We start from the raw sequence: 18,793 nt of genomic DNA, 5'->3' as shown, positions 1-18,793 counted from the left end.
CTAGTGGGTCTGGGGTTCAAGTCCCTCTTGGAGTGCTTTGCAACGGAGTGGAGTCCCCTCCCCCTCCAGCCTTACGCCCTGTGCTGCCAGTTTAGGCTCCAGCTCCCTGCAACCTCATATGGGACAAGCAGTTCAGACGATATGTGAGACAGACTTTTAAGGAACATGTATTAGTTGAAATTAAACATTTCTGAAAAAATGTATAGTTTTTGCTTGAAGAAGAAAGTTTAAAAAAATAAAAATACAACACCTCTTAGTGTTACGAATAGTTAAGCATTTTTGAAGATATGAACATTTTCCGGTTTATTTATTTATTTTTAATTGTATTGATATTATTTTGTAAAAACTATGACTGCTGCAGAAGTGATGACCAGCATTTCCATGCCAAACTGTCATTTGACAGTAAAAGATACACAGAATGTGTGGCTATTTTGTTCACCAAAATTGTGTGTAAAGCTCATCAGAAACAGACTCCATTGCATTGCAGGAAAATCACACACTCGCAAAGGGCAATTCAGGGACACCACTAACAACTGTTCATTTAGCTTATACTAACTTACAATGTTAATCTCCTTACAATTATTTACCTATTTATACAGCTGGGTAATTTTACAGGAACAATTTAGGGTAAGTACCTTGCTCAAGGGTTCTACAGCCAGAGCTGAGATTTAAAGCTGCAACCTCAGGGTCCAAAGGCAACAGCACTAACCACTACACTACCAGCTGCCTCACTTCATCTGCTGAGCTTATCTTTAAACTGTGGGAGGAAACAGGAGCCATGTCCAAAGCCATAGTACAGGAGCTGTGAGGCACCAGTGCTGCACTCTTTTCCACCATGATACCAAAGACCGAGAGAATAAAAACAACAAAATTTTAAAAACTGTAAAGGTGAAAGGTGTATGCAAATGCATAATGTAAAAGTGATTTCAAATACACACACACACACACACATTTTCAGAACCGCTTGTCCCTTACGGGGTCACGGGGAACCGGAGCCAACCCGGTAACACAGGGCGTAAGGCCGGAGGGGGAAGGGGACACACCCAGGACGGGACGCCAGTCCATCACAAGGCACCCCAAGCGGGACTCGAACCCCAGACCCACCGGAGAGTAGGACTGCGGTCCAACCCACTGCGCCACCGCACCCCCCTGATTTCAAATATTACATTACATTACATTTATTCATTTAGCAGACACTTTTCTCCAAAGTGACGTATCTCACAGGAAATACAATTTGTACATTACATTAGGAGAAATAGACATTTACATTTATTCATTTAGCAGATGCTTTCATCCAATGCAAAGTACATCTCAGCAAAAGTACAATTTATGCATTACTTTAAGAGAAAGAGACAGAGCTGCAGACATGAAAGTCTCAGGTAAACCTAGTTTGTTACCTACCACTTCCTGCACTGAGGTTCATGGTTCGAGTAGGTGCATAAAACACAGGATAGACAAATCCTGATACCCTCCCAACATTTTTTTTTTTTTTTAAATATTCTAAGATACACAGATAAGTAAGTACAATGCCAGCGTAGTGGCTGAATAAAGGTTGTATCGGGGATACTCATGAAATTACGATGCATGAACAATTACACCGTAAATGAGCTGGAGAGATCTTGGGCGAAGCGGATCCGGATAAGGTGAGTTTTCAGACCCTTCTTGAATATAGACAGAGTTTCTGCAGTTCTGAGTGACAGAGGAAGGTCATTCCACCACAATGGAGCCAGAACCAAGAACCTCCGAGCTTTACCTTTCGTGCGTGGGACCACCAAGGGAGCTGAAGTAGACGAACGAAGGGGTCTGGCTGGGGCGTAACGGTTGATTAAGTCTTGTAAATAGCTGGGAGCAGTTCTACTGATGCATTTGTAGACAGTAACCAGGGTCTTGAATTTGATTGATGAAGCCAGTGGAGAGAAATTAGTAGAGGAGATACATGGGAACGCTTTGGCAAATCAAACACAATTGTGCAGCAGCATTCTGTAGAAGCTGCAGAGGTTTGATGGCAGTAGCAGGAAGGCCACACAGGAGAGAGTTACAGTAGTCCAGATGGGAAGTCACCATGGCCTGGACAAGTAGTTGGGCATAGTCAGTAATGAGATAGGGAAGGATCCTAGGAATATTATGCAGGATGTATCTGCAGGACCAGGTTGTGGCTTCAATGTGTTGAGAGAATGACAGACTCGCGTCAATCGTTACTCCCAGACTCTTAGCCAAGGAGGTAAGCGAAATGAGTGAGTTGTCTAGTTTGATCGACAGATCGTGAAAAGAGGACAGGCTAACTGGGAGGTAAAGAATCTCTGTTTTGGAGAGGTTGAGTTGGAGGTGGTGATCATACATCCATGAAGAGATGTCTGACAGGCAGGCAGCAATGCATGCGGAGATGTCTGATGCACCAGGTGGAAAGGAGAGGAAGAGCTGGGTATCCTCAGTATAGCAGTGGTATTTGAATCCATGGGAGGCTATGACCAGACCAAGGGAGGAGGTGTAGATCGAGAAAAGAAGAGGACCCAATACCGAGCCCTGCGGAACACCGGTTGAGAGAGGCAGAGGGGAAGAACGAGCGCTCCGCCAGACCACTTGATAGGATCTGTCAGATAGGTAGGACTCAAGTCATCTTAGTGTAGCGCCTTTGATCCCAAGCTGGTTAAGAGAGGAGAGTAGAAACCAGTGATTGACAGTGTTGAACACTGCAGGCAGATTGAGGAGGATGAGGACCAAGGAGAGGGAGGCAGCTGTAGCATCTTGAAGAGCGTCAGATAGCGCCAGAAGGGCGGTCTCAGCGGAGTGACCAACTTTGAAACCAGACTGATAACCATCGAGGAGACGGTTCCGGGTGAGGAAATCAGACAGTTGATCACAGGCCCCCCACTTTAGGGTTTTAGACAGGAAGGAGAGGAGAAAAAACGGTCTGTAATTTTCAACCACATTGGAGTCCAGGGAGGGTTTTTTTAACAGAGGTGAAATTAAAGCGGTTTTGAAGGCAGCTGGGAAATAGCCAGAGGAGAGCGAGGAGTTGATTATCGTAGAGATGAAGGAGGAGAGTTGCGGGGAAATGTTCTGAAGAAGTGATGATGGGATCGGATCAAGTGAGCAGGTGGTTGCTCTGCGCAATATCAGAAGGTCAGAGACTTCACATTCGGAGAGCGGCTTGAATTTGGAGAGTATAGCTTTGCAGGGAGGTCCAGCGTGAATCAGGCAGGTTGATGGTGAGAATTTATCAGTGATTACTGAAAACAAAGCAAAGTCATCAGCAGTGAGAAATGAGGGAGGAGGAGGCAGCGGGGGATACAGAAGGGATGAGAAGGTGGCAAAGAGTCTGTGTGGTTTTTTAGTTGCAGACTGTGTTTTGTTGTGAAAGAAGGAGGTTTTAGCTGAAGAGACAGCAGACTGAAAAGCAGCTAATAGTGACTGGTAAGCATCCAGGTCTGATGGAGTTTTGGATTTACGCCACCTTTGCTCAGCAGTCCGCAGTTTGGTCCTGTTAGCACGTAACGTATCAGACAGCCATCAGGTAGCAATGGGGCGTGCTGGTTTAGAATACATAGGACAGAGGAAGTCAAGGGAGGAAGATAGGGCAGAGAGGAAAGTGTTAGTAGCATCATCTGTAAATAGATCAGAGAATTGTGCAGTAGAAGGGAGAGCGGCCAGAGTAGCAGAGACAAAGCAGGAAGGTGAGAGAGATTTTAAGTTGCGGTGAAAGGTGATAATGGGTGCAGAAAGAGACGAGGAGTTAGTGGTGAGGGAGGGTTGAAAGGAAATGAAGAAGTGGTCAGAGACATGCAGCGGAGTGACAGAGAGGATAGGACAGCCACAGTTGCGGGAAAATACAAGGTCGAGACAGTTGCCTGCTTTGTGAGTAGCAGGGGATTAGGACAGGGAGAGATCAAATGACTGTATGAGTAACAGAAGGCCGCTTGGATGAATGTCATCGACGTGCAGGTTGAAGTCACCCAGGAGAATCAGCGGAGAGTTGTCCCCTGGCAGAGAGCTCAACAAGATGTCAAGGTCATCCAAGAAGCAGCCAAGAAGGCCAGGAAAGCGATAAAGGACAACCATAACAAGAGTGATTGGGGCAGTGATAGAGACAGCATGCCATTCAAAGGAGGACAGATCATGCAAGTGAAGAGGAAGAATAGAGTATTCCCACCGGGGAGAGATGAGCAGGCCTGTGCCTCCACCTCTGCCAGAAGAACGAGAGGTGTGAGAGAAGGAGTAGTTAGCAGAGAGTGCTGCAGGTGTGGCTGAGTTGATCCAGGTTTCAGTTAGGGCCAGGTGAGAGATTCGAGGCATAGGCAGGTATGAAGTCAGCTTTTCTCACAGCGGACTGGCAGTTCCAGAGTCCCATGGAGAAAGTGAAGCAAGATGGAAGGTTTCACAGGTGAGGATAGACCAGGTTGCTGTAACAATGAGAGCGCCCGGGCCTCTGGCGGTGACGAAATTGCATGGCTTGCTTACCGTAGAAGACTTTGATGGTCGACATGTGGGACGGATGATCCCTTGCAGACAACTGTACCAATGGCCTTCCTCGGTGGACTCCCGCAGGTAGACTCCCTAGTCTTTGCACCCTGAGTCTTTGAACCAAGAGGCTGCCGCAACCGCTGCCCCTATGGATCACCAGACGCTACTTAAACCAGGCTACTGCCTATCAGCTGACTTCCTAATGGAAACCGAAACTACACCAACAATGGCGACCAAAACAACCAACCAGACGCGATTAATCGAACCACGGAGTCACGCCCACTCCCGCTATGGGACACAGAAATGATCTGGAGAACGGTGGTCCTAACAAACCACTAAATACTATTTAACAAACAAAATAATTACAGTGCCACGCAACACTGAACAGAAACGCAACCAATTGTATTTATCAATCCGCATGGCTACCCGACACAAATGCACGATGGGAAAAAGCGGTAACAAAACAACTACACTTACCTGAAACACCACGAAGAGCAGCGATGCAACTCCAACGCAAAATATAATGCACAATATATAAAGACAGAGTTGCAGACGAGTGATTCTTAAGTACAGTTAGTTTGTTTCTTTCCACCATATGAACCAATGTTCATCACATGAGTAGTTGCATAAAACTATCAGAATATCAACGATTCCTGATAACCTTCCTAATGATTTTTTTTTTTGAGATACATATAAACGTTTACGTGACATTACAGGAGTAGCTGCATGAAGGACTGATCCAAGCATGATCTTAAAGTTATAGTGCATGAACATGTATACCTTACATGAAATTAAGAGATCATCGGCAAAGTGAGTCTGGAAGAGGTGAGTTTTAAGACCCTTTTTAAATGTGGACAAAGATTCAGCAGTCTTGAGTGAGAAAGGGAAGGTCGTTCCATCACAAGGGAGGAACACTTCAACAAGTTAAACGCAACTCAGGCAGCAGCATTCTGTATCAGCCGTATAGGTTTACGTTTATAGGTTTATAGGTTTACGAATAGTAGCAGGAAGGCCACACAGGAGACAGCTGCAGTAGTCCAGACGGGATGTCACCATGACAAGTAGTTGCACAGAGTCTGTTGTAAAGTAAAGACGGATCCTGAGAATGTTATGCAGGATGTATCTGCAGGACTGGGTTGTGGCTTCGATGTGCCGAGAGAAAGACAAACTTGAGTCAATTGTTACTCCCAGACTCTTGGCCGAGGAGGTAGGCAAGGTGAGCGAGTTGTCCTGTTTGATCGAGAGATCATGACAGGAAGACAGGCCAGCTGGGAGGTGTAGGATCTCTGTTTTGGAGAGGTTGAGTTGTAGGTGGTGATCAGATATCCATGCAGAGATGTCCAACAGGCAGTCAGCGATGCTTGGGGAAATGTCTGATGCTCCAGGTGGAAAGGAGAGGAAGAGTTGAGTATCATCAGCGTAGCAGTGGTATTTGAATCCACGGAAGATGATGACAGGGCAGAGGGAGGAGGTGTACATCGAGAAGAGCAGAGGACCCAGTACCAAGACCTGCAGGACACCAGTTGAGAGAGGCAAAAGAGAGGAACGGGAACCCCGCCTGCCCACTTGATAGGATCTGTCAGATAGGTAGGACTCAAACCAAATATGTGGGTAGTGTCCAGCATCCTGGATAGTGTCAAGAGTTTGGCGTTACATTAAATTTTCTCTGTTTCAAATGCAAAACAATACAAGGTATTTTGCACACTTGGTGAAAAAATAGGTGCACCTTTAATGGGTCAGGAGTGCATTTTTTCCCTTCTCTCTTGAATTAAATGGTAATTATAAATCCATTTAAGAAAAATTCAACTCAGGAGCATATTCTCAAGAACATATTGCTTTCAAGGGAAGCATGCATTTTAGTTTCTTTTAAATGTTAAATGAGTTTTCATTTTTAAGCTGTTAAAGTTAATAATAAGTCAATGTATTGTGATTTATTACAGCTTTATTTGTTTTTTACACGACATGTGAATAACTTCAGTGGCATCTGTATATAGCTTTTAGTGATTCACTTTGTGGTAAAAATGACTGAATAAACTGAGTTACAATCAGACTCCTGTGATAACTATGTGAAAATGTTTGCAGTGCACCATACAGCTTCCAAGATGGCTGAATGAAAAGAACTGAAGGTATTTTAGTATCTGGTAAACATCTGAAGACCAAGCTTTGTAAAGTTAGGTGGTAAATGAGCAGTCCATCCATCCATATATTTTCAGAAACTGCTTACTCAGTACATGGCCACAGCCACCCAGAGCCAGTCTCGAGGAGCGTATGGCATAAGGGTCAGTACACCCCAGAATCCACACCAGGCCACTGGAGGACAATTCAAACTCACCACTTCACCTGAAATACGAGGCTTTGGAGGATACCCACACAAATATAAGGAGCACAAGCAATCTTTACATAGACAGAGCCAAATTCAAGCCTTTATGCAGTCCTAGGGCAGGTGGTGCAGCAAGTAGTGCTGCCACACAGCACCTTTGTGGTGTGAGAGAATGTGGGTTTGATTTCTGTGCAGTCTGGCATGTTGTTCACAGGGGTTTTCTCCCACTGTCCAAAGACATGTTTCAGGTGAACTAGTGAGGCTAAATTGCCTGTAGTACCAGCAACTGGTTTACTAATCCCAAAGGAGGGTAAAGGGTTAGGGTTGACATCAGGAAGAGCATCTGGTTCTAAAATCTTTGCTCCAAAATTCTGTGCCACTTGAAGGTAAAACCTGGGATTTCCTGGAAAATGTAAAACTGAATTGATCCAGGTGCTGCCCACTGCACCGCTGTCCATACATGCACTACATTTTCTTTATGTTAAAAGATTTTTTTTAAATATCAAGGTATCACAAATGTAGTCTGTAAACCAAAGTTAATGAATACAGGTAGAACAGGATGTCTCATAAAAAAAAAACTTAATACACTGTCAAACTACATATTTGTTTCAAAAATATCAAAACAAAATGCATTTGTAGGAATAAAGCTCAATAAGAGAACAGCACAACAAGGAATAGAAATTAAATAAGATGAATCATTCATTACTGATTATATCTGCAATTAGTGTACCTATAAATTGTCATCCATATTACATGTACCATAAAACTTGGGAGAACGTACACGGTACATATGTGCTTCACATTTATGGTCTGCAGCATTCTCATTGCCTACGTGATGAATTTGTTTGTGGGCAGTGTGTTGGTACAGAAACATTAAAATCCATGCTGAAAAACCCCATGTAAGAGCTTCATGTGAATATGCTGGAAACAAAGGAGCTCAAATGCTTGTTGCTGGTAAACAATGTGTTTGTCTTGACTGCACTGTGAATTTGCTTAAGATTTACCACCCAACTCATATTTTTATATGTTAACCTTTAAGTGATCATATGTCACCACTATGAGTCAAGCTGCAGTTCATGCTTTCATAAATGCTCGACACAAAGTATCTATACCTTAATTCTGAGACAAGAAGCCATGACCTGCACCACGACAATGCTGAACAACCTCTGCCTCTCATCTGATGCTTTTAAACATTGCACTTCAGATCCTTCCATATGCATTTTATCAAAAACCACACAACAATAAACTGATTTTCAGTGATGACGAGCAATATTTTTAGCTGTAAGGACAAAATACCTGCAATATGTTAAGAGCAAGTGTATAAGTTGGGGAGTCTTTATTTCATTTAGCTGAGGCTTTTCTCTAAAGCAGCTTCCAATTATTTACCCATTTATACAGAAGGATAATTTTACTTGAGCAATTTAGGGTAAGTATGCTATTCCAGAGTACTACAGCCAGAGGTAGGGATCAAACCTGTATCCTTTGGATCCAAAGGCAGCAGCACTAACCACTACCCTACCAGCTGTCCTATTACTGGTTATAGAACTCTACAACAAGTTTGTTGAAATGTGTGTGAACTGTAGGAAAAAAGTCCAGTTCACCCTGCTTCCTATTTACACACACACACACACACACACACACACACACACACACACACACACACACACACACAGCCGATTCCTAAGAGTGGTGCCCCCTAGTGGTGGTTCAACGCACACTTCCCTTCGTTCGCGCCCTTCTGGGTTACAGCAGGCCACTTCCTCAAAAGTTATCTCATTGGTTTCTGGAATACACTGTAGCACTAATTTACTTTACCTTATTTTAAAGATAATTAGTTTAATAGTTACAATAATATAAAATATCATTAATATACTTCTGGACTTCCACTATAAATTTAAGGTAGATATAAGACTTAGAGAGGATTTATTGCGTATGAAATTATGTTAAGTAAATCACACATAACTCGCCGCTGCTATGACACTCTAAAACATACAAACGGGACATTATGTATAGTCTTAAGTTCCTTATAACTGAGACGAGGGAAACTTCCGAAAGCGAACAGTTCGTGTGAAAAAAGCAGGGCCTAAACACGGAGCAAAAAAAATGTCCCCTTCCTTTGTTGTGCTGAATTTTACAGAACCTCCATACAACCATCCATCCATGACGCTCCATGGAGAAATCTGAGAGTGACGACTGTAGGGAGTACAGGGAATGTAAGAGTGCACCGTGGTACTTTATAGTACATCAGGCACAACGTACTCGTCCTCGACACTGGGGTCAAAGTGAACCGAGTTGCCCGGGTAAGAGGGGTCGTTGCTGTAAATGGCTTCGTCCAGCGGCTCGCACTGCAGGTACAGGTTTTCCTGCTGCTGGCAGCTGCGAAAACACAATAATATTTCCTCAGTTCACTAAGAGCCTACGCTGCCACTGACACTGTACAGAGGAGATTACCACCCACCAGCAGGATTATGGGTGCAAAAAGTGCCAACAAGGAGAAGAAATCGAAGAACTCGCTCTTGATTGACACGAACGTACCGCTGCGTTTCGTGATCCGCGGTGTCGCGCGCCCCCTCGGTGGAGCCCCTGTGCACGTTCTCGTAGATGGGCTGCTGTTGCTGCTGCTGGGGCTGCCGGACTGGCTGAGTTGCCACGTTCGTTTCGTACCGCGGGCTCGCCGTGTACTGAGCGCTGTCATGAGCCTTCTTGTCCTCCTCAAACTGCGGAATGTGCCGCGATTTACAGCGCAACGTGTACACCACAGCGGCGATGGCTGATGCCAGCAGCACGAAGACGAGCGGCAGCGACACAGCCAGTGCCAGCGAGCTCGAGCTCGAGCTCGGGATGTCAGGGGGACCCGAAGGGGCCTGTGTGCTGTTTGTGACCATCGTGTGCGAAAACGACGGCCTGTAGCTGCTCTATGGAACAAAACAAGTTTAAGTCAAGTCCGCTCATAAGGACATACATTTCACACTGCTTCAAAAACAAAGTTCTACTTCAGTTCTTTCTAACATATATGTGTTTATGTATTCACATAATTACACATGACGTCACGGAAGAGAAATAAGAGAATATAGAACATTCACAAAGTGTCTTACCTATACTGAAGGGTAAATGTCGTTATTAGACCAGTCTGAGAAGTTGTCAAGAAAGAGACTGTTGCGTTAATATCCGTGCAGTTACAATGACAGCAGCAGTATTTGGGTTCCTCTTTTTAATCCCTGCATTTCTTGCAAAAAAATGGTCTAAAATTGAGGAAGAAGTGAACCAAGATGTCTCTTCCTCTGTGGGACTCAGACCCACTGAAGTAACTTGAGTGGCAAACAACAGCAGCTCCAGTTGCAAAGCAAAGTGCAACGAATGGTTCTGTCGAACATACAGTACAGTACTAACACAAACTAAATGCAATTACAGCACAACTGCTATTATAGTCAGGAATACTTGTGACTGTATGGTCAACTATGACACATTATTCAACAGAAATGACAGAAAGTCATACACATAAAGTTTATATATAGATGTCTGTATAATTTACCATAACTCATCACAGGCACAAAAGAATAAGTAATTACAGAACAGACTTCTGTGAAAATTCCTTTATACTGTAAATTTCAAACCATACTCATATACAGTACATGCCAGCAATTACGTGACTAAACCAGAGAAATGCAGTACAATTATTACTTTAGAAGTCAGAACTAAAATTGTTTTTTTTTTTTACATATTTACTTAATCCCTTCATTACAGAAACCGCCTGTCCATCACAGGATCGCGGTGGTCCGGAGCCTATCCAGGAAGCATAGGGCGTGAGGCAGGGTACACGTGCCACAAGACGTTTTTCAAGATGGGAAAGGACAAAAGCGAGGTTAGCAAGAATGCATATATTTTCATTTGTTACATTTACTTTACAAATATATACTGTATATATGTATATGAGTGCAGCAAATACAATGAGGAATATGTCATACAAATTGTAAAGAATGAAAAAAGTCGATATATTCGCTGATGTATATTTCTTGATGATAGCCGTATCATACGGCGTATGTAAGAAAGTCCTGTTGTAAAAAGGATTTAATGCACATTTGAAAATCTGATTATATGGAATAATGTCTCTATTAGATAACTGTGTGCTTTTAGTAGAAATAGAGAGAAACGCCGGGCCCATTCCATAGCCTATATCCTGGTCTCCAGCACCGCCATTTGCTGTGTTTTCTCCCACCACTATGTAATACGTGTTTAATGTACAGTTCTCTCTCGCTCTCTCTCTCACACGCGCGCGCGCACGCACGCACATTCCTGGTGTCAGCAACCTTCCGAGCTGTAAACCCCAAGGACTACAGCGGGAGCCGCGCGTCCCAATGAAAGCAGTGCGCAGAGAGAGCGCTCGGCACACACTCGCTGTAATGATGTGCTGGTACCGTGTGTCCGGCGTTCTCGGCGAACATGGCGGAGTCGGGCGGAGACGAGTTCTCTTCGGATCGCGCACAGCGCAGGTGAGTGTGCAGTTTCACCGCTACAAGCGAACGCGCATCGAGCAGCTCGGGAAAGCGGGTCTTGCTTTGACAGGAAACGGGGTACGAGGCGAAGTGGCCCCAGTCGGCATCCTGAGCGCGCCCTGCCTGGACGAGCGGTGTGGGAACCGGCCAGGACACACCGGCCTCTCGTGTTGTGGCCGCAGCGGCCAGGAGCGCGTCCGTGCCGCTGCTCTCTCCGGCACGCGCTCAGCACGCACATACTCTTAAAGACACTGCGCCGCTTCGCACGTAAAATGGCCGTGGCTACGTGGGTGGTCGGGGCTGCGCGCGGTGACCGCGGACGAAGGTGACAGCGAGCGGACGGGTTGCGCAACATGTTGGGCGAACAGCGAACACGAAGTGAGGAGGTAGGAGAGCACCGAAGCTTCCTGGAGAGACGTGAGCAGCCTGCCGCCCCCTCATTGTTTATGTGGCTGTTGGCTGAACCGCGGCTTGATAAACGAAAACGGGATGAGCGGTAAACGGTGTTGAAAGCTCCTACTGCACGATATGTGTTTGAACGCTGTATGCCTCAATCCGTAGCAGCTGTCGAATTCTTACATGATCATCATGATGAGCCTGTGTGTGTAGCCGACACCTTTGCTGGAGGTCTTTGCAGTGCTAGGCAAATGAACTTGGCAACGATCTACCCACTTATAATACAGCCTTTTATTCTGTATCAATTTAGGTTAAATAACTTGATTCGAAGGGGGACCACAGCGGCCCGAGTAGCATTCGAACCAGCAACCATCATCAGGCGAAGAGGAATCCCGTTGCACTAAATTCTGCTTAACATGTGTGCACATACGCGGTTTTACATGCGATGAGCGGAATTTAAAAGGATTATGTTTACATATGACTGCTAGTATCTATCTGACTGGAAATTGAGTCCCGGTCCCATACCTTGATCATTGTTGTACGTCTCTTGCCACATAAATAACACAAACTGACTATAATTGGTAGATGTGCTCTAAATATTTTGATTGATTCAGGGATAAGTGATCATCCTTTAAAAGTTTACATTTTGCTAGTTGTGCAACGAGGACTTTCCTTAAGTTAAGGTCTTCAAGTTGAAGGATACATGGCTTACAAGACGTCCAAAGACGATATAAATTTTAGACATGCCACAAACTGCTTGATTTTACGGTTTTCAGGTTCATCCTTGTTTTTGCATCAAATAAACTCAGAGGTAAATTCAGTAATCCATTCGTCTAGGGCTAGACTAATCCATTCGAACTGCCCTGGGAAGGACCTGCTCTCAGTCGCAACGGAAATTAAATTAATTAAACATTTAGCCTAAACAATTTCTCTGATTTGTTATCTGAAAAGATCCAATTGTGAGGATCAGATTGTGAATTGTCACCAGAGGATTCTGAGAAAGCAGTTTACACTTCTTTCGGCATTAGCGGGGTGCAGTTATGAATTTTCAAAGATCTGAACGCTTTCTATTTTATTTTTCTACACGCAAAGTTGACCTGTATTTATACTCCCAACAGATAGACGTCAGTAAAATTCCCCAAAACATCATGTAATCCGACTTAATTCCGATGACTTCCACAGCGTTTACAACTCTTGCCTGGTGTTCGAGTTTTCGTAATTAGAGCCGTGTTGTAACTATGGAAACCAAAGCGGACAATAAACAAAGCAGGAAGCCGGAAGAAGATGAGGAATATTGCTCATTAATCAACTGGCATTTGGAGGAGCTTGTGGAGAGACAGCATGTTTTTATTTTCAGTAATTTTAAATTAGTTCGAATTTAGTAATAGCTCAGAGTTAATATAATCATTAAGTTAAAGAACTACGTTAAAAAAGTTTTTTTTTTTTTTAATTTCTTATAGTTATGTCTGAGCTTTTTTTTTTTTTTTTTTTTTTTTACGAAACCTAATATGGAAATCAGTTGAGGTATGTCTGTACTGTTATGCTTTTAATGACTGTAATTTAGCTGTAAAAGTTACTTTAGAGTTACAAAACACACTAGTTAGTTTCTTCGTAGGATGTATTTCAAGATGTGAAGTAATAAATACCCCCTCAAAACAATGTTAATCTTTAATTAAAGCAGGTGTGAAGAATAAAATGAAATGGACTCATAAATTTAACTTATTCTGGCCATTTTAGCATTTGGGTTAGGGTTATCATAAGTTATTTCTTTGATTCAAAAACCTCTCCTCTCTAAGTTTTCATAAATTAGTCTCTGGGAAACTTTTGCTGTGAAAATCAGTGATTTACAGATAAAGTGAGCTAAACATGTTAAGTCTATTTTTCAGTCATCTAATGTGTTTTCTCATTCAGGGATCAGTTTCTTCAGTGAAGCAAAGATGAAGATACTGGGCCTCAACCGTTGTCCTTAATTTCAGATTGATTTTTATACTAAATGAAGTGAACATGGTGGATGTTTAAATTGTGTCTATAGACCTTGTTGCAAGTTGTTTGTCAATTTCTTCAGCTGCAATAAAAGAAACGCTAAAAGAGCAGACACCACTGCCAGAATCTGTCTCAATACCCAGATGCTGAGCTCCCCCTGGCAGTGACTTAATACTTAAAGAACTGTGGACTGCTCATATAAGGGGTGGTCTTAGACCTCATTTTATTTAGTATGTTTTTATCCTCTCCATGGCTTGCATAATGCTGCAATTAAGCCACCTTCTGGTTAATAATATGCAGCGATGTTACCCTAGTAGGTAATTTTTTACTGGAGCAATTTAGGGTAAGTACTTTGCTCAAGGGTACTACAGGCAGAGGTGAGGCTCAAACCTGCAATCTTTGGGTCCAAAGGCAGTAGCTCTAACCACTATGCTACCAGCTGTCCCATAATTAAAATTAATCCGCTGGTTTCGTTCAAGTAAATCAATTTTTCATAAAGGTTGAAATCCAATGAAAGGTTGTACAAGAAAAAAGAAATAGGAATGCTGCAATTCAGGGAAATTGATGTCTAAATGGGAAATTCCATTGTGTGTATTTTTAAGGGATATGCATGCTGAATAGTAAGAAGTACCTCCTGTCATGAAGCATATGAATAATTTAGGACAACAGGGAGTGGGCAGAGTGGTGTTGATGGATTTGCTGGAAAACGGATTGAGAGAATGCACAGTAGCCTTAAAAATGTAGATGATGAAGGCAGAAGGTTGGAGAAACAGGCATCGCAGAGGCTGTGTCATCAGATACAGGGTGGAGGACAGGCAACAGCAAGCTGCTACCATAAGGTTTTTTCTTTCCAATTTTCTTGCAGTATGGCAAACAAAAATAGCACCCTCCGCTGCACATTCTCAGCCCCCAGTCACAGTGCAACGCTTCTGCAGGGGCTCTCTGTCCTCCGTGCCCAGGGCCAGCTCCTGGATGTGGTGCTGGCAATCAACGAGGAGCGCTTCCAGGTCCATAAGGCAGTGCTTGCTTCTTGCAGTGATTACTTCAGGTGAGGTGGGCTTTTGGCGCAGATAGAGCTGAGGGACTGCCAAGAGCAGGTTAGCTGTGGGTGGGATTGTTGATAGTGAGAGAAAGGAGAAGTGAAATGATGATGAAATGGTAAGCAAGTGCTGTTTATTAAACTGGGGGGGGGGGGGGGTTATAAGGGTTGACACAAAATCATTTGTAATGATTATTATGAGTCACTGTTTAATATGTTCTACAGTTATAATGAAAGTGATTTTTTTTCCCCTGTACGATCTATGTAAAGACAATGCTGATGAGATAGTTATTCTTTTGTTGTTTAAAGATGGAGACTGAAGGATCCCTTGTGTACTGTACATCCGTTTCTGTGCTCCAACAGGATTGCATAATGTACATTAGAAGTGGACAAATTAAGTGTGAACTTTGATGGTGTAAATGTCACTGAGTAACACTGAAAGGTAGGCTGGAAGCAGCGGTTTCAGCAAGGAGTCTAATCTCTCCTTTCTCGTGCTTTGCAGAGCCATGTTCACAGGGGGCATGCGGGAGGCCAGTCAGGACACCATTGAGTTGAAGGGACTCTCAGCACGTGGACTGAAGCACATCATTGACTTCGCGTACAGTGCAGAGGTCACACTGGACCTGGACTGTATCCAGGATGTCCTGGGAGCTGCCGTCTTCCTGCAGATGGTGCCTGTGGTAGAGCTTTGTGAGGAGTTCCTGAAGTCGGCCATGAGCGTAGAGACATGCCTGAACATTGGCCAGATGGCCACCACCTTTAGTTTGTCTTCCCTGAAGGAGTCAGTGGACATCTTCACTTTCCGCCACTTCCTGCAGATTGCAGAAGAGGATGACTTCCTGCACATTCCTATGGAGCGCCTGGTGTTCTTCCTGCAGAGCAACAAGCTGAAGAACTGCAGCGAGATCGACCTGTTCCATGCAGCAATCCGCTGGCTGCAGCACAATGAAGCAAGGCGGGCCGAGGCCAGCGAGGTGCTGTGCCACGTGCGCTTCCCTCTCATGCGCTCCTCTGAGCTGGTTGACAGGGTCCAGACTGTGGACATCATGGTGGAGGACGTGTTGTGCAGGCAGTATCTTCTAGAGGCCTTCAACTATCAGATCCTCCCTTTCAGGCAGCACGAGATGCAGTCGCCACGGACTGTCATCCGCTCGGACGTGGTGTCTCTCGTTGCATTTGGTGGGACGCCGTACACGGACAATGACCGCACGGTGAGCAGTAAGGTGTACTTCCTCTCGGACTCTGCTGCACGGCAGTTCAAGGAGCTGGCAGAGATGGAGAGTGGGTGTAGCCACGCTTGCGTGGCTGTTTTGGATAACTTTGTATATGTGGTCGGCGGGCAACACCTGCAGTACCGTAGCGGGGAGGGCGCAGTGGACATGTGCTTCCGTTATGATCCGCACTTGAGCCAGTGGTTGCGCATACAGCCCATGCAGGAGAGCCGCATCCAGTTCCAGCTCAATGTGCTGCAGGGCCAGCTGTATGCCACGGGGGGACGCAATCGGTCTGGCAGCTTGTCATCTGTAGAGCGTTACTGCCCGAAGAAGAACAAGTGGACCTATGTGGAATCCCTCAAGCGCAGAATCTGGGGTCATGCAGGAACCACCTGCGAGGACAAGCTGTACATCTCGGGCGGATACGGGGTCTCGGTAGAGGACAAGAAGTCGTTGCACTGTTACGAGCTCAGCTCTGACCAGTGGGAGTTCAAATCCCCCATGAATGAACCGCGAGTGCTACACGCTATGGTCAGTGCCAAGGGCCGTATCTATGCCCTTGGAGGTCGGATGGACCACGTAGATCGCTGCTTTGATGTTCTTGCTGTGGAGTACTATGTTCCGGACACAGACCAGTGGACCATGGTCAGCCCCATGCGTGCAGGTCAGTCAGAGGCGGGCTGCTGCTTGTTGGACAAAAAAATCTACATTGTGGGTGGATACAATTGGCACCTCAATAATGTCACCAGCATTGTGCAAGTGTACAACACTGAAACTGATGAGTGGGAGCGGGACTTGCACTTTCCAGAGTCCTTTGCTGGAATTGCATGTACGCCACTCATACTTCCACAGACCACAACCCAACGGTAGCCTGTCAGAGGGGCCAAAGAATGGTTTTCTGACTTTGGAGTTACTGAAATAGACAAAAACTTTCATTTCCTTCAGTATTGCTGGTGCAGAAGGCAGCCTCAATAAGAAATTCAGCTTTATACAGTAGTATTTTTGGGTAATAATTATCTCCTCTTGTGTTTAGATGGAACTTTAACTACATTTTGTTGTCTGTATCATCAGTGACCATTGTCATGTCATTAAATGTACAAAACAGTATATTGTATTTGCTTACATTAGGTACACTGCTAAGAAATTACCAGTGAGTCAGCAATTAGTTTGCATGGAATTTCAAACCAACCTTTTTTTTAAGGCAAATTACTTTGTGTATACGATAACTCTTTCTGCCTTCCTTTATACATCTCTTAAAGGGCAGTGGATTGATTGATCTAACAGATACGCTTAAGAGCAAAAAAGTATTAATTCACATTTACCTCCAGTGTACTCTGCAGTTTACTGCATTCTGTGTGTTGGCTTCCATTGTCCGTTCATATACAAAAGTTTTATGTTCAAATCACATTTAATTTGTTATTTGTACTGTATTTTTTTATTGTAACAGAAGAAAATGTGTTTTTTGTATATGCTTCTTCAAGGAGTTTCACTATGGTGCGAAGGAAATGAAACTAAGACAGTTGGTCAAATGATCACTATCAGACAGGAAATGCTGATGTGAACACAAACTGATCTATAAAACTAGTATGGACTCACTCTATACATGGCATTTTCTCGATCCAAAACATGTTGTCTGAAAAGAATTCAGTGCTGGAATGTTTGTTTTTTTTCTACTTGGGTATAAACCGAGCAGCACTGCAGTCTGTGCTTCAAAGACTAGTTTCATACTCATTTTAGTCTTGAGTATTTATTACCAAGCACAACTTGGTGCTTACCCATGTACCTCCTAAGAATTTAGATAATGTCACATGTTTGCCTTGGTAAAACCATTAGATTGCTGTACCCTGTATATTATGTTTTTTCTTTAACACCGAAGCACATTGTGTATATGGTATATATTTTTTTACAATGACATGAAGTGCATTATAATGGAACCAATGTAGAATGTAGGTATTCATACAATAGTTTTTTTTTTTTGGTTTGCATTCAAAAGTAATTTGTGAGAACTAAGCAAGTTCATGACATGTCATGAGGAAAGAAAGATAATTCAATAAAATGTATTTATATATCAGCAATTAAGCTACTTAGTGCCCCTGTAAATTAGTCTTATTCTGCAAATTTTAATTTTCAGTTTAGTGGTGGTCTTTAAAATATGAAGATGTTATTAAAAGGGCAGTCAGCTTAGGATTGGTCCTTATTTACAATACAAGCTGTTTGTGAAATGCTGGATGTCCATGTAAAGAAATGTTTTTTTCATGCCTTTCTGAAAAAAAAAAGTCTTTCATATAGACATACAGGTCCTGAGGTCCTCTGTAGATAGGCATCTTGGTGCTACATGAGTGTCCAGAGACATTCTATTCAGGGCTTAATAAACTGACTGAACTGTGGTCTTTAAACCCCAACTGACACCCAAACTAGAGTTCTGACAGTGTTTTAATTTGTAGATCGTGAACGCACTTTATAATACCCCTGAAGTCTGTGTGATTTTGGCTGTTCCGAAAAATGCAATGTGAGCACATATTACAGATGAGGTGTTACACCTCATTTAAGTATTTCTTAATTTTCTTGTCTGCAAGTTTGCAGCTGTCAAGGCCATTTATGATGAAGTTGTTTCTGAAATAATTATTATAACAGATTTCACAAGCTATCTAGTAGAAGTACATGGTTTGATGTTGTATTCTTTGTCAGATTTGCAGGGGAAAAATACACAGCTATATTATGGGGACATCCTACTGACTGTTTTTGGAGAGGAATGGTACAGACACTAAATAAATGCATTATGGTGCACTATGAAAGTACTATGAAAGTAGTCTTCATTGGTAAGAGTTTCAGTTGGCATGACCACAGTGGTACTAGATAAGATGCCTAAGATTTATGTTTACATTAG

General features: G+C 43.6%; 1 protein-coding gene across 1 annotated transcript; it reads left to right on the top strand.

Annotated features, from left to right (window-relative positions):
* Positions 1-10,588: 10,588 nt before the first annotated feature.
* klhl26 (kelch-like family member 26) lies at positions 10,589-16,907 on the top strand. Its single transcript, XM_018745830.2, has 4 exons — positions 10,589-10,643; positions 11,085-11,271; positions 14,519-14,701; positions 15,195-16,907. Exons 2-4 carry the CDS (start codon positions 11,222-11,224, stop codon positions 16,774-16,776), a joined length of 1,815 nt encoding a protein of 604 aa, XP_018601346.1. The 5' UTR covers positions 10,589-10,643; positions 11,085-11,221; the 3' UTR covers positions 16,777-16,907.
* The last annotated feature ends 1,886 nt before the right edge of the window (positions 16,908-18,793 follow it).

Source organism: Scleropages formosus, chromosome 9 (assembly GCF_900964775.1).
Source record: "Scleropages formosus chromosome 9, fSclFor1.1, whole genome shotgun sequence".
Lineage (NCBI taxonomy): Eukaryota > Metazoa > Chordata > Actinopteri > Osteoglossiformes > Osteoglossidae > Scleropages > Scleropages formosus.
This window is presented reverse-complemented; position numbering and strand designations above follow the sequence as displayed.

Excerpts from the sequence above, each read along its gene's own strand:
- klhl26 (XM_018745830.2), top strand. The coding sequence starts at position 11,222 with ATGGCGGAGTCGGGCGGAGACGAGTTCTCTTCGGATCGCGCACAGCGC. Across the intron at positions 11,272-14,518 it reads TCGGATCGCGCACAGCGCAG|TATGGCAAACAAAAATAGCA; the intron begins GTGAGTGTGCAG and ends ATTTTCTTGCAG. Across the intron at positions 14,702-15,194 it reads TCTTGCAGTGATTACTTCAG|AGCCATGTTCACAGGGGGCA; the intron begins GTGAGGTGGGCT and ends CGTGCTTTGCAG.